The 12,409-nt window shown below is 39.0% G+C and overlaps 1 protein-coding gene across 3 annotated transcripts in view; it reads right to left on the reverse strand.

The window, feature by feature from the left end:
• Positions 1-12,409, reverse strand: part of flnbl (filamin B, like) — a 135,879-nt gene that overhangs the window by 28,966 nt on the left and 94,504 nt on the right. For 2 of the 3 annotated variants that reach the window (XM_048547920.2, XM_048547919.2), the window contains exons 25-33: positions 11,702-11,864; positions 10,931-11,091; positions 10,279-10,446; positions 8,626-8,749; positions 7,428-7,581; positions 5,803-5,992; positions 4,959-5,206; positions 2,493-2,576; positions 143-245 (exon numbers count right to left, since the gene is read on the reverse strand). In XM_048547920.2, the coding sequence (XP_048403877.2) occupies positions 143-245; positions 2,493-2,576; positions 4,959-5,206; positions 5,803-5,992; positions 7,428-7,581; positions 8,626-8,749; positions 10,279-10,446; positions 10,931-11,091; positions 11,702-11,864 (1,395 nt within the window). The remainder of the gene's footprint in view (positions 1-142; positions 246-2,492; positions 2,577-4,958; positions 5,207-5,802; positions 5,993-7,427; positions 7,582-8,625; positions 8,750-10,278; positions 10,447-10,930; positions 11,092-11,701; positions 11,865-12,409) is intronic. The other variant, XM_048547921.2, reaches the window with a different exon arrangement.

Here is a 12,409-nt window from a genome sequence, read left to right on the forward strand (position 1 = left end):
CATGAAACTAGGAAATATCTTTGGAGGTGTTACAAGTCAACTTTCTTACCAATAAATACCACATGCTTCTATAGTGTAGGGAAAGCTTCTAAATAATGCACATTTCTTCATAATTTCAAGACGAGACAGTGGCAAACTATACCTGTGATTTCCCCTGTCCTGAGTGCAAAAGGAATGACAATATCAAAAGGTTTCAAGCCAAGACCATCCATTCCATCAACTGGTGGGTATGCTCCATCAAGTACCTTAGGAACAGGGAGGAAAAACCCCTTCAAAAAGGTGTGCCATGACAATCAAAATAATGTTTGTGACCAAAAATGATTACTGCACTGGGAATATATAATTTCACTTTCAGAAACTAAGTTACATCTTGCAGGCTACTGAATTGATACAAGATTCCAGGCATCAGTGTCAGGGATTCACAGTGCCAGAACGATCAGCAGCTACTACAACTGCAAAAGCCAGAAAAGTGGCCTCCCAATGTTAATACACAAGCAGGGCTCCACTTACTGCTCTAAATCATTTCAGCTCCAACTGGAACTATGTTAGCTGTAACAAGAGGTTTGATTCAACTAAAAAAGTTAATTAAAATTGCAACTCTGGAGTGCAACACAAACAATAGAGGAAAACAGCATGAGCTGTAGACTTATTGGACTTGAGCCTGCAAAGAACAAGAGCACTAAAAGATTATAGAAAGCAAAAGATAGTGCAATTTCAACAACAAACTGGCATATTCTCATGAAACTACATTGTAATGCTTCAAACATTTGCAACTATTTTCTGTTTTAGATTCTCAGTATTGTAGCTAAAGCCTAAAATCAACTTCTTCCATCAAACCGCATTGATGACCTTAGCAAGTCTACACATGCACAAGAACTGGACTTAAATACATCAATTAGACAGTAGGGAAGAGAAGATTAACCAGAAAGCAGCAGTTAAAGAGAAACAGTTGAGAATTAAATTTGTGATGTCAGGCTCTGCATGCTCTGACTTGCAGAACGGTCAATTGAAGATCATTGTATTAAACAAAAAAGGTGGTTACTAAGTTTGTTCAAATACACCACACAGGATCAGTCCCTTCACCCACTAAGGCTACACTGATTCCTAATCTTAGGTCTATTTATTGCCCATATGCAGTTTCTATCCTGCAGTTTGTCTCCCTTTGTGGGAGACATCAAATCTATCAAGATTCGCCTTCATGTTTCTCATGTGCCTACTTTGTCCACCACTGGGAGGTGTTTCAGACAGATTTCCTAGGACTTCTCCCCTAAACTCTCTCACCTTGAACCTGCCTTTCAGTGGACCTTCCCAACCTGGGAAAGCCTGGCTACTCAATTTATCCATTTTAAAAACAAAGTTGCAGTAAAGACCTCCTAGGTCACCCCTCAGCCTTTCCAGTGAAGGAAAATGAACTAAGAATTCAGTGAAAGTTTGAGGCAGATTGGTTTAATTGGTTAATCCAAATTATCCTCTGATGCAAGATGTTCAATGAATTAACATTTTAAAATTGTTATCTAGGACTGCTTTCTTTAAAAAAACAGCAAAAAAGTTACTAACAAACCAACCACATGGTAAACACTAGTATATACACCAATTTAAGCTAATCCCTTTTGAATTAATGCCTACAAAAAAATCTCAAAATCAATGCTTCAAATGAAAATTAAAAAGTTTCCACCTAGTTTCAGTTTTAAGTGCCTGATCAGTTATTCATTCTACATTCTAGAGCACTGGAATGCCACTTCCTGCCCCAACTGTGGGCAAGTTCCCATAAGCAGATACTTGGATTTAAAAATCCTTTAGGCAGCCCAGTTGGCATCTACTTCTACTTCATCTGCAAAGTTATGAAGTAGTATAACATTATTTCACTTATTTCCCAACATCAGGTCATACTGTCTTTTTAGCACTAGGAGATAAACAGTGCTGTTGATTTATTCAATTCATGCAAGCAATAGGAATTTTCTGGCCCATTGCTTCTAGTTAAAAATCCATACTTCAGCTGACAAAATGCCTGACATGAACTGCAAGGGAGAAAAACTGAAATAGTCCGCACTAAAATACCCTTGCAATGCAGCCAAAGAACAATTTGTCATTTGAGAAATCTGCTTCTAGTTCTGTAAATTTTTGGCACAAATTGGAGTTTATTCAGGTTGCCTCAAATTTAAAATTTTTTTAAACTTGCAATCAGTGCACTGAGCTTTGAATCCCAATACACAAGACACTACATACACACCAGCCTACAAGCAGAAGGGGACTGCAATTTGAGATATTGCATCTTGTTAATGAGACTAAACCATAAACATGGCAGACAGATTCACCTGTTTGAAAAGAGTGATTTACACCAGCTAAAGTAAAATTTATAGACAGACACTGGACAGAAGTCATTTAAGAAAAGAAAAAACCAAACAGTCCAGATGGCAGGTCCCAGCAAGCTGTGAACTCTAGCTTTGGAAGAAAACAGAGGAAGAGAAAGTGCAATGTATTAAAATCTGTACCCAGGGTTGGAAGCCAGGGGGATATGCATTTAGAGACTGCTGTTGCACCAGCTGCTGTGGTACTACTGGAACTTCATCTGTGGCCTAGGTGAATGGTAAATAGCAAGTTAGTTTTTTCTAAAAACGTTTGAACAGTTTCACTGAATTTTCAGCTGTTTAGCCTGTCATTACATGGCTCCACATGGATGGATTTTACAGCACTTAATATGGTTACTGACCAGATTTAACCAAAGTTGATTAAAATACAATCAATACTCAGCATATGAAGAGGACCAGTTATCATTCATTAACCTATTGCACACTTTGTACATTCACCTCCATCTTTTAAAAACTTTTGTCAATCATCTTCCAACATTGCAACAAATTTATACATTGTGATGCAAGCACAAACTGGTACTTGAAAGCCTGTGGTAAAATGGACATCATAGTGACAACTGAGGTCAACCTGCATTGTGACATCCTTCTCTCCCCCCCCCCCCCCCCCCCCATAGAATGCAAGGTTTAACAACTCAAACTGAAGTACAGAGGCCATTTCACCCATTTGTACCCATGTTGGCCACAAACTAGGCTGCCTAACGCCACCTTTCCAGGTTGTGTTGTCATCTGTAGCACAAAACAGCATGTTAGGCCACTGCAAATGATTTCAGATTCAGACAGACAATCAACTAAAAACCACTATCACCCTGGAAGGAAGGGTCCTCAATTTCTTTTAATATTTCTCACAAGAACTGGCAGTGCAGGAATTCACCTGCAAGAGTGGTTTTAGGACACAGACAGCTCATTATTCAAAGTTTAATCAAAATACCACTATATGGACTAATCACTTCTCATTTGCGGAGGAACTTAACTCTGCTGGGTACTCTTAAATGACCACTGGAGGGGGTGGGGGATTAAGATCAATACAGTAACACATTAGATGACCTCTAGATTAAGGAAAGTGTAAACAAACTGAAGAGACAGAACTCCAAGCTGTTGTTAATAGGTTAACAAAATCCCCAAAAGCAAATTGAGATATGCCAAGCATTTAAAAAAAGTCAGAGATAAATATTCCAATATGCTGGGGGCTCAAATATTGTGTGGCTGGAACAAAGACAAAAATTGGTCATTTATTTTGGATTCTTTAAAGCATGCCACCAGTGATAACGATCAACTAGAAAGCTATTGGAAAAGCAACACTTGCTAAAAATTAGCATCAAAAGCACTACACAGAGGACCTTGGTGTATGTCAGTGGCAAGAACCTGGATTAATAGTTGAGGAATATTAAAAATAAAGGCTGAATTAGTCAAGTGGATTTGCAGGCAACATTACTGGAGACATTTTCCCATGGAAACTGTTTAATGGTTTAGGGAGCAAGATTTGGATTGCACTCCATGTCAAACAGACTGCAACAAAGAGTATGGAGACATTGACTAGAGTTCAAGTATTTGTAATTTGGTTTAAATCTGGTGCAGCCGACAGGAGTAGCAGAAAAATTGGAAGAGACAGCATTTGGCATGCATATCATTGTGGGTCAGTGCATTCAGTATAGGAACTGGGATATCAAACTGCAGCTAGCTATTGGGGACAGATCACTTAAGCTTATTCAATTCTGGTCTCCCTACCACACGGTATCAACTTGAAAAGGGTTCAAAGAGATTTTAAAAAGGATGCTGCTGGGAATTGAAGGGTTACAGCTACAGGGAGAGGTTGAATAATTTAAACTCAGAACAGAAAAATCCTTCAGTTAGAGTAGTTTTTGACTTAGATATTCATCAGGAGCAGGAATTGACCATTGATTAATATGGCCAAAACAACTGCAACAGACAAATCTACATTCCCACCTCTGCAACAACCTTTCACCCCAGCATAAAGTCTACTTCTACCTCAAGAAATATTGAAGGATTCTGAATTCACCACCCTCAGTCAGAACTTGGACCAGCAAGTCTATTTCATTTTAAATTAGTCAACTCCCAATTTAAAAACTGACTCTGGTATAAGATCTTCAGATAAGCCAGATATAAATTTGGGCTTAAATGTGGAACAAGTTCACTACACTTAAACTGGTATACATTTGACAATTTTTCTTCCTCTTGCAATCAAAGAACTGGTGCGGCACATTTTTGGGTCAAAAATGCCTAAATGTCCAGTCTTCATACTGAGGGGGATGCACTTTTTACAAGTGATTGTGCAATAGAGCTGCCCAGAACTATCCTGCTGCCTCAAATAGTACATGTGGTGAATCTGGTTTGACTTGTGCTACAGATTGTTTAGCTAGCAGGCCTGCCTGACCAGGAAACTGCAAGGTGGAGAATGAATAAATCTGCTAGAAGGTAAAGTAGGCATCCATCAGCAAGCGCTAATAATAACTAAGTTACTCCTTATCCCACCTACTTTGGACAAAAGTTGCCCATTGGATCAAATGCAGCACAAGACTTCTGTCCCCCATGAAAAATAAGGATGAGACACCAAATAAAAAGGCAGCTCACCACAACACTGAATGGACTGTTGGCAACATCCACTCCACCAAAGCGGACATAAACAATATATGTTCCTTTTTCAGGTGCTGTATAGAAGATGTTGTACGTTCCATCATCATTTGCGATGACATCGGCCTCCACTTCAGTGCCATCAGGGGTGCAGATTGTGCAGGTGACTTTACCCTTGCCGGCAGCTTTTGCATCCACCTTCATTCCAAGTTCATCACCCAACTGAACAGTGGGTCCAAGACCAGAACCTTGAGACAGTAGAAATTAAAGCACACCACAATCAACTTTGTATTTTAAATCCACTCAAGTTTAAGTTGACTCAATTGGACAACTCCTTTTCCAAGATTGTAGCCTGCAAACCATCAGTCTTAAGAGTTTGACTAGGAGCACCCCTAGAAAAGTCAGCATGTATTTATTTTCAATTCCTAAACTGCAGAGTTGTTGCCTAAAAAAGTTGTCCTGCTAGTGTAGGTACAGTGCTGTTGAGGAGTTCCAGGTTTGTGGATAAAACTGTCAAAAAGGAATTACAATCTAGTTCTGAGCCAGAATGGAGTGGTTTACAGGGAAATCTACAGGTAATGGTATTTAGTAGGTCTAATGACAGCCACTCAGACCTAAAAGACTCAGGTTTCTGATTCTACTGAAGATGTTGGGTTTTCACAGGTGGTGAATTGCCATGATTTACACAACCATATGGGATCAACCCAATTAACATTTAGTACACTTACTGCAAGAATCATTTTCTTGGGTAATAATTACACATTCCCTAAAAACAATAACTTAGGCCACTTCAAAAAATCATTGCAACAAATCTCACCACACTGAAGTAAAGCCTGCCACTTACCTGACATTGTGCACTTGCTGGCATCACCAGTCGGTGCTGCACGGATTCGGTAAGGAGATGCTGGGATCTCATCACCTCCATATTTGATTACAATGGTGTAACGTCCTGTCTTATCTGGGATGTAGGAAACTTTGTAGGTGCCATCATTATTATTGTGGATGTTGGCTTTCTTTGGCTTCCCTTCTTGGTCCTTTGGGCAAGACAAGATGTCTTTATCACAATACAGGATTAACCTTCACTGAAAATCAACATTAGCCATATCAGATTAGTTTGAATGTCAATTTTGCCTCTGGGTAAACTCCCAGGATTCCAAGATATCAGGTACTTTCACATTTACCATGTTGAATTTTGTGTAGGACAGTAAGTCTTTCATTCCAGAAAGACAAAGTGGCTTTTGTGTATCTGAGGATTTTCAATTCAGCACTCAATTCATGAAAATATTCTTCTGACCAACTCTCAGGGAGAACATTCTGGCAAGGTGGGTATTTGTGCACAAGTGGCCAAAAAAGATTCAGTAACTTGTACCATGATAATACCAAATGAAGCCTTCTGCTTGCCCTTGCAAATGAAGAGTTGATGTAACGCAAGCAACTATGAAGGAGGGCTAAATTAAAGACACATTGCAACCTTGCATTTTGTTCAGATCTGGCAAACTTTGCAAAAATCAGCAGCACTTAAAGCATGTACAGAAAAATGTTGAGAGCAGTTGTGCTTATGCAATTAAAAGGTAGTTATACACTGCTTCAGAAAGACCAGTAATTCAAAAGCATGTTGCCACACCAGCCACTCTCACTCAGGTCATTGCCAGGTGATCAGAAAGGCTGTTTTATGCAGAACTTGTCACTTACTGCAGAAAGCAACAGTAAAAGTTACCTTCAAAAGGCCTTAAAAAATGCTGGTCCAGCTATAGCTGCTAGCTTGAGTGAAGCAGTGCTGAAACAGGTTTTCAGCAATGTGGGAGAATGTCTTTGATCTTTGGAAGCTTAACTAGTTTAGTGTACCTTGATAAGGCACACTGTAGTGCATTACAGAAACACTGGCTCCTCCAATTCACAGCTTCATGCTTGTCTAAAACATTTCAGTGCAAAAAACTGGATCCCCATTTACAGATTATATTTCCTCAGCATCAGCAAAGATTATATAGAGGAGATGCTCCACTTTAGGAGAAGCCACAAGTATTATACAAATCTAGCAGCTCTTAAATAGTGGGGATTAGTTAAAGTAATAGTTACATTCTCCACTGCTTCCTCCCCCACTAAAGGGGCAGCTAGGAGAACACTTCATATGATAAATGGGGTTAAGAAAGTCTGTCCAAACAGCCTTTGGACCAAAATTTAAAGTGGTCTGATCGAAGTGGGCATGTGGTCAGTTGCTTTCAGCCTAAATTATATAGCTGATTTTGAAAATTTTACAGTCTTCAATTTTAGGCTGTACCTATTAAAATACAAGTTTTTTGTTACAGGGTCTTTAAATACCAGAATTGATACTAATTCATCAGCATTTGAAGTTAACCAGGATGGCCAGCTTACTCACCCCACCTCATTTACATGGTATAGGTTTGAAGTTGCCTGGGTTTTTCTATAGACCTACATCTGTTCAACAAGTGGAAAAGGAGTAAAACCTACAGTTACGTGTACTGAAAGGAGTCCTTCTCCAGCATCTTGGGCATCAATGGTAAATTCCACAGGTAAACTAGCTGGTACCCCAGAGGTGAGGCCTGGCCCACTGGCTTTCACTTTGCTGGCATCATGAGTTGGTAGAACCTTCACCCTGAAAGGACTAGACAACAAGTAGTGTTAATTGATCTGCCATATAGAAGAATAAAAACAAGAATCAACTTGCAGTTTATACTCCATAACAAAAATTGTTAATTTCATTAGGAATTACTAAAAAAATTTTCAAAGTCAGTCTTGAAGTGTATTTATTTTCAAAAGAAATTTCACTCCAGTCCACCCAGCAGTAGGATGCACATTTAATTAGTGCAACAGATCTGCAACTGAGCCAGGTTTGCTGTCATGGACAAGTATGACAGATTAGACCTCCTATTGCCATAGTAAAAAAGTTTGCTTATGCAAAACCACATTGTTTTTTGAATTAATTTAACATATTTGGGACAAAAAAGGCATTTGAATTGCTGAAAGTCAAATTTGCTGAATGCAGGGTCACCAGCTTCATGCAGCTTGTTCAAAGTTTGTGCAGTCAGCCTAGAGCTGACCTCCCTCAAAAGCGTGGGTGTTCAAAACCATAAGAAACTGGGCAAAATGTACTCCAGCTCACAGGTACAAGGCTGAATCAGTGTTCCTAGAGAACATTTATACATGCATCTGTGACAAATTGTTGAGCAATGTTTATGATCACAATAGAAATTCCATGCATTTACTTGATTTTAAAGGGGAGATGATGTGCCATCACTAGATTAATCTTGACACCCAGGTAATTGACAGTGTAATATTGTCTTCATTGACAAGTTAAATTAAGCAGACAAGTTAAAAGCTAACTTCAATTAGAATACCTCAGCAGACTATTCATTTTAAATCCTATTACTAGCATCAAAATATGGCCCAAGTTAGGCACAAGGGGTTTCACCTGGAGGGGTATTTGATAGCACGGCTTATCTTGACAGTAATCTGCCTTGCAAGTAGACAAAAACCATTTAGAATGAACCTAAACCAGGAAACCCTTGGCAATTAAATTGCTCAAGTCAGACAGTACATAAAAAGGGAATGTTTTATCTTTTTCCAAATCTTTTAGTTTGGCAACCAAGAGTTCTACAGAAGATGAACAGCAAAAACTCTGCTTCGTTCAGAGTTTGAGTTGCGTTACCTGCGAGGTATGTCTTCATCTCCATACTGCACAGAAACAGAATAGAGCCCTTCGAGTGAAGGGGTGTAGCTGACTGTGTGAGTGCCATCACCATTATCAATGGCTTCAGCAGGCACAATTAGGCCTGGAGGGGGGCAGAGAGACAGAAAAAGTCAAAGATAATCATGTGTTTTCATTAATTCAAATAGTCAGTGTGCAGACAAAACTAATTAGCTGTGATTTAAAGCAGCACACTGCCTTAAATTAGTACCTAGTGTTGCAGAATAGAGCAAAACCTGCAAAAGTCATTGCACATTTTACCAAGTTTTAGTGCATTTAACAATAAATCATTCAAAAGTCAGTGATAAGAACTTGCTGGAGCCTGGGTAGTCAGTTAATTGAAAAAATTGTTCACTAAATTAGTGATTAAAATTACAGGACTACTCATTGAAAGTTTTATGCATGTTTGAAGGCTTGCTTCAGACACAAGTAAACACTGAAAAGTTGTAGCTTTATTATATTGGTTGTGAAAAACCACTAGGAAATTTCAAGTGTTGGATCCTGAAAAGTGAATTTTTAAAATATTGATACATTGGGAATTGGAGTTAAAGATGGTACATGTATTACTCAGCAGTTAAATCCAAAAACCAAAGCAGATGGATCCCATTTAATTGGGATCTTTACTACATGCTTGAGGGTTAGCATGCCAAGATCATGGAAACGTAATTCTGAGAAAAGCAATTAAATATTGAAGATCTCCAACATTATGACTGGAAAATTTCAAATCAACCAGAAGCAAACCCAAACCAAAAAGGAGAAAGCTTTCAATGAGCAAAGAGGTTGGAGAATTTCCTACCATTGTCAGGAACGATGAGAATCATGACTAATGGAAGCTATGAATTAATGTCATTTGAGATTCTTTACAGAAGCATGTCCAAAATTTAATTTTAAGTTTTAAAAATTGCATCATATACAAAATGTCAAGACATGCACTGATTCAATGTTTTCATTTAGAAGAAAGGGAGTTTTAGAAAACTTGGGAGGGGGCTAAAATAGAAGGCAAGTTTTTTTTATAACCAGACAGACAAGAGATCACTAAACACAACAAAACTGCATTAGTGTAACAACATGGAGCCAAAATTCTACTTCAAGCATTAGGCCTAGCAAGTTTTACTTAGCACAACTGTTCCTGGCCACATGCCCACCACCTTTCTTGCCTTGCTGGGATTAAGCAGCTCAAATCCAAACCTGTCTCACTGTCATCGTTCTTGATCTCGCCTTTAAAGAAGTCTGTAATCGTTTTCAGAGGACTGCGCCATGATTGGGGCTGTGCCTCACCAACTAGAACAGAAAATTTTACTTGCAGCAAATTGGAATAGTCAGCCAGTCACTGATGTGTGACAACTGTTACCCTTACCCAAAAAAAGTACTGCATTACTGAGGCATCAAGTGGGTCAAACAAAAATTGGGACATACAATTAAGAAATCCCAACCCCAGTTTAAAAACAAAATCACAGGCATGTACTCAAATCCAAATCTTACCATGTGCTTTTTACATTCATGTGGCATCCTTAACTTCTGCTCTTCTTGAGGTTATATTTGTATACATCTGCAACTGTGACTTGGCTTTAAAAATCAACACATTAGGGAAAAAATTGCCTAATAAAACCTTACCTTTTGGTCCCAACACAGCTACTTGAAGAGGGGCTTTTCCAGCTTTGCTACAATCCACAGTGAAATGTTGTGGAACTTTAGCTCTGACTCCGGAACTCAACCCAGGTCCACTACATTTCACTTTGCTTGGATCCACAATATCTTTGACTGGTACCTTAAATGGGCTGCCTACAAAAAAGATACAATGCTTTCAACTTTGGGTCATCATACTCCAGGGTTTATCTCAAACAAGAGTTTAGTTTAACACTTTAGTTTAACATGTTTAGAATGTGGGCAATTTCAAGAAAGCACAAGATGCTGTTCCTATCAATCTGAATATTGCTGTAAAATGCTGGTCCAACCAGAACTCCCTAGCTAACAAGTTACATGACTAGGGTGGCAGTGAGCAAGTGTCAAGGTGACAAGTTCACCTAGGTAGTCAAGAAAACAAAATCTGTTTTCATTCTGAGGCACACAAATTAATGCAACCGTTTGAAAAACTAGAGTGACAAGATCCCAGAAATATTTATAAGATATATTTAACCAATTGTTCCAAAGATACAAGTCAGCCAAAAAAAAACCAAGTCCCCTCTATGATGGGATGTTGAAATAGGTAGTTTAAATAAGCATAAATTTGTTCTAGATTCAATAACCATATTATCCTTAGCTTTACCAGGTATGTGCTGTCCTCCATAGGTAATATTCAAATCATAGTTGCCAGGGACGTATGGAGTATATTCAACACTGCAGCTACCATCTTTGTTATCTTTGCAAGAGATCTTTGCTTCTGAAGGTCCTTCAACAGTAATCCCAAGGCCACCAGTACCTGCTCCCCTGTGTTAAAGAGGTCCATTACTAGCAATGTCTTGAGACTACTTGGATTAAACCAAACTACAATAAAAAAAATCAGAGCATAACTGGTATGCAGAATAAATTACAATTCGTGCAGACAGGCAAGTTGAAATGTCATTAAAACTGAAATTAACATCACTGCCGTAGAGCAGTTTAAGTAGTCTGCAAGTAAAATATTGATAAATTTACATGTAGACCCAAGCAGTGGGATTATACAATGAAGTGCCCACTGGAGGTGGTCAATAAAACAAATAGATTAAGCTATTTCATTGGATGGCAGCAGACTTGGATTGGGAATGTAGATTAGGGGAGGGGAGAGAAAGACGGCAAATGGTTAAAAGTGTTCAGTCTAGTACAAAAAGAGAAACTGGAGAATAGCCTCCCCTTCAGCTATGACAAGTTTCAGAAGTTGACCATCTCTCCACAGATGCTGCCAGACCTGTGGAGCGTATCTAGATTTGGATCTTACACATTGCTTTTATTCAATGTGTAGCCAACAAGATGTTCAGGAATGTGGGAAAATTCCTATTGTGATCTAGCAGTGTTCATGTACCAAAAGCATACCAATCTCCAAGACCTAATAAAAGATTACCTTGTTACTACTGAGAATTTATTCAGTTTATTGGTCAAGCCCTCCTGCAGTCCAGGTCCACTTGCTGAGACACGTGTAGGGTCACATCCTTCTGTGACCCCTACCTTGAAGGGGGCATTTAGAATTGGTGCATCATCATAGGTTACATCAACAGTATGTACACCTGCACAAAAATCAAAAGCTAATTTTCAGAATTTATGCGGTTAGAACCTTTTGTCTCAGTCCCGAAACTAAGATATCAATTTGCAGCTGCCAAAAGTATAAAACCTTTGAAATAAGGTATGGCTCACACCAAAATTTGAAACTAGGATCAAATTGTTTCCAGCAGTCAATTTCTGAAATCACAACTTAAACATCCCTGGTCAGTTCTCAGTAGCAGCTTTTACTACAATGATGGCATGCTATGTATCCTTTTGGTGTATCCTGGGTGGCAGGGTGAAATGTGGGGAGGTTATGAGAGTACAGGGTGACTGCGACAGGCTAGCGAGTGGACAGATGCAGTTTAAATGTGTAGTTATACAACTTGGTGGCAAGAACAGGAAGGCAGATGATTACTATCTAAATGGGGTCCAGTTAAGTAAGGGGAAGCACAAGGTCTGGGTGTTCTTGTACATCAAATGAAAGCAAGCATGCAGGCACAGCAGGCAGTGAAGAAAGCTAATAGCATGCTGGCCTTCATAAACAAGAGGAACTGAGTATAGGAGCAAA

This window comes from Stegostoma tigrinum, chromosome 11, assembly GCF_030684315.1.
Source record: "Stegostoma tigrinum isolate sSteTig4 chromosome 11, sSteTig4.hap1, whole genome shotgun sequence".
Lineage (NCBI taxonomy): Eukaryota > Metazoa > Chordata > Chondrichthyes > Orectolobiformes > Stegostomatidae > Stegostoma > Stegostoma tigrinum.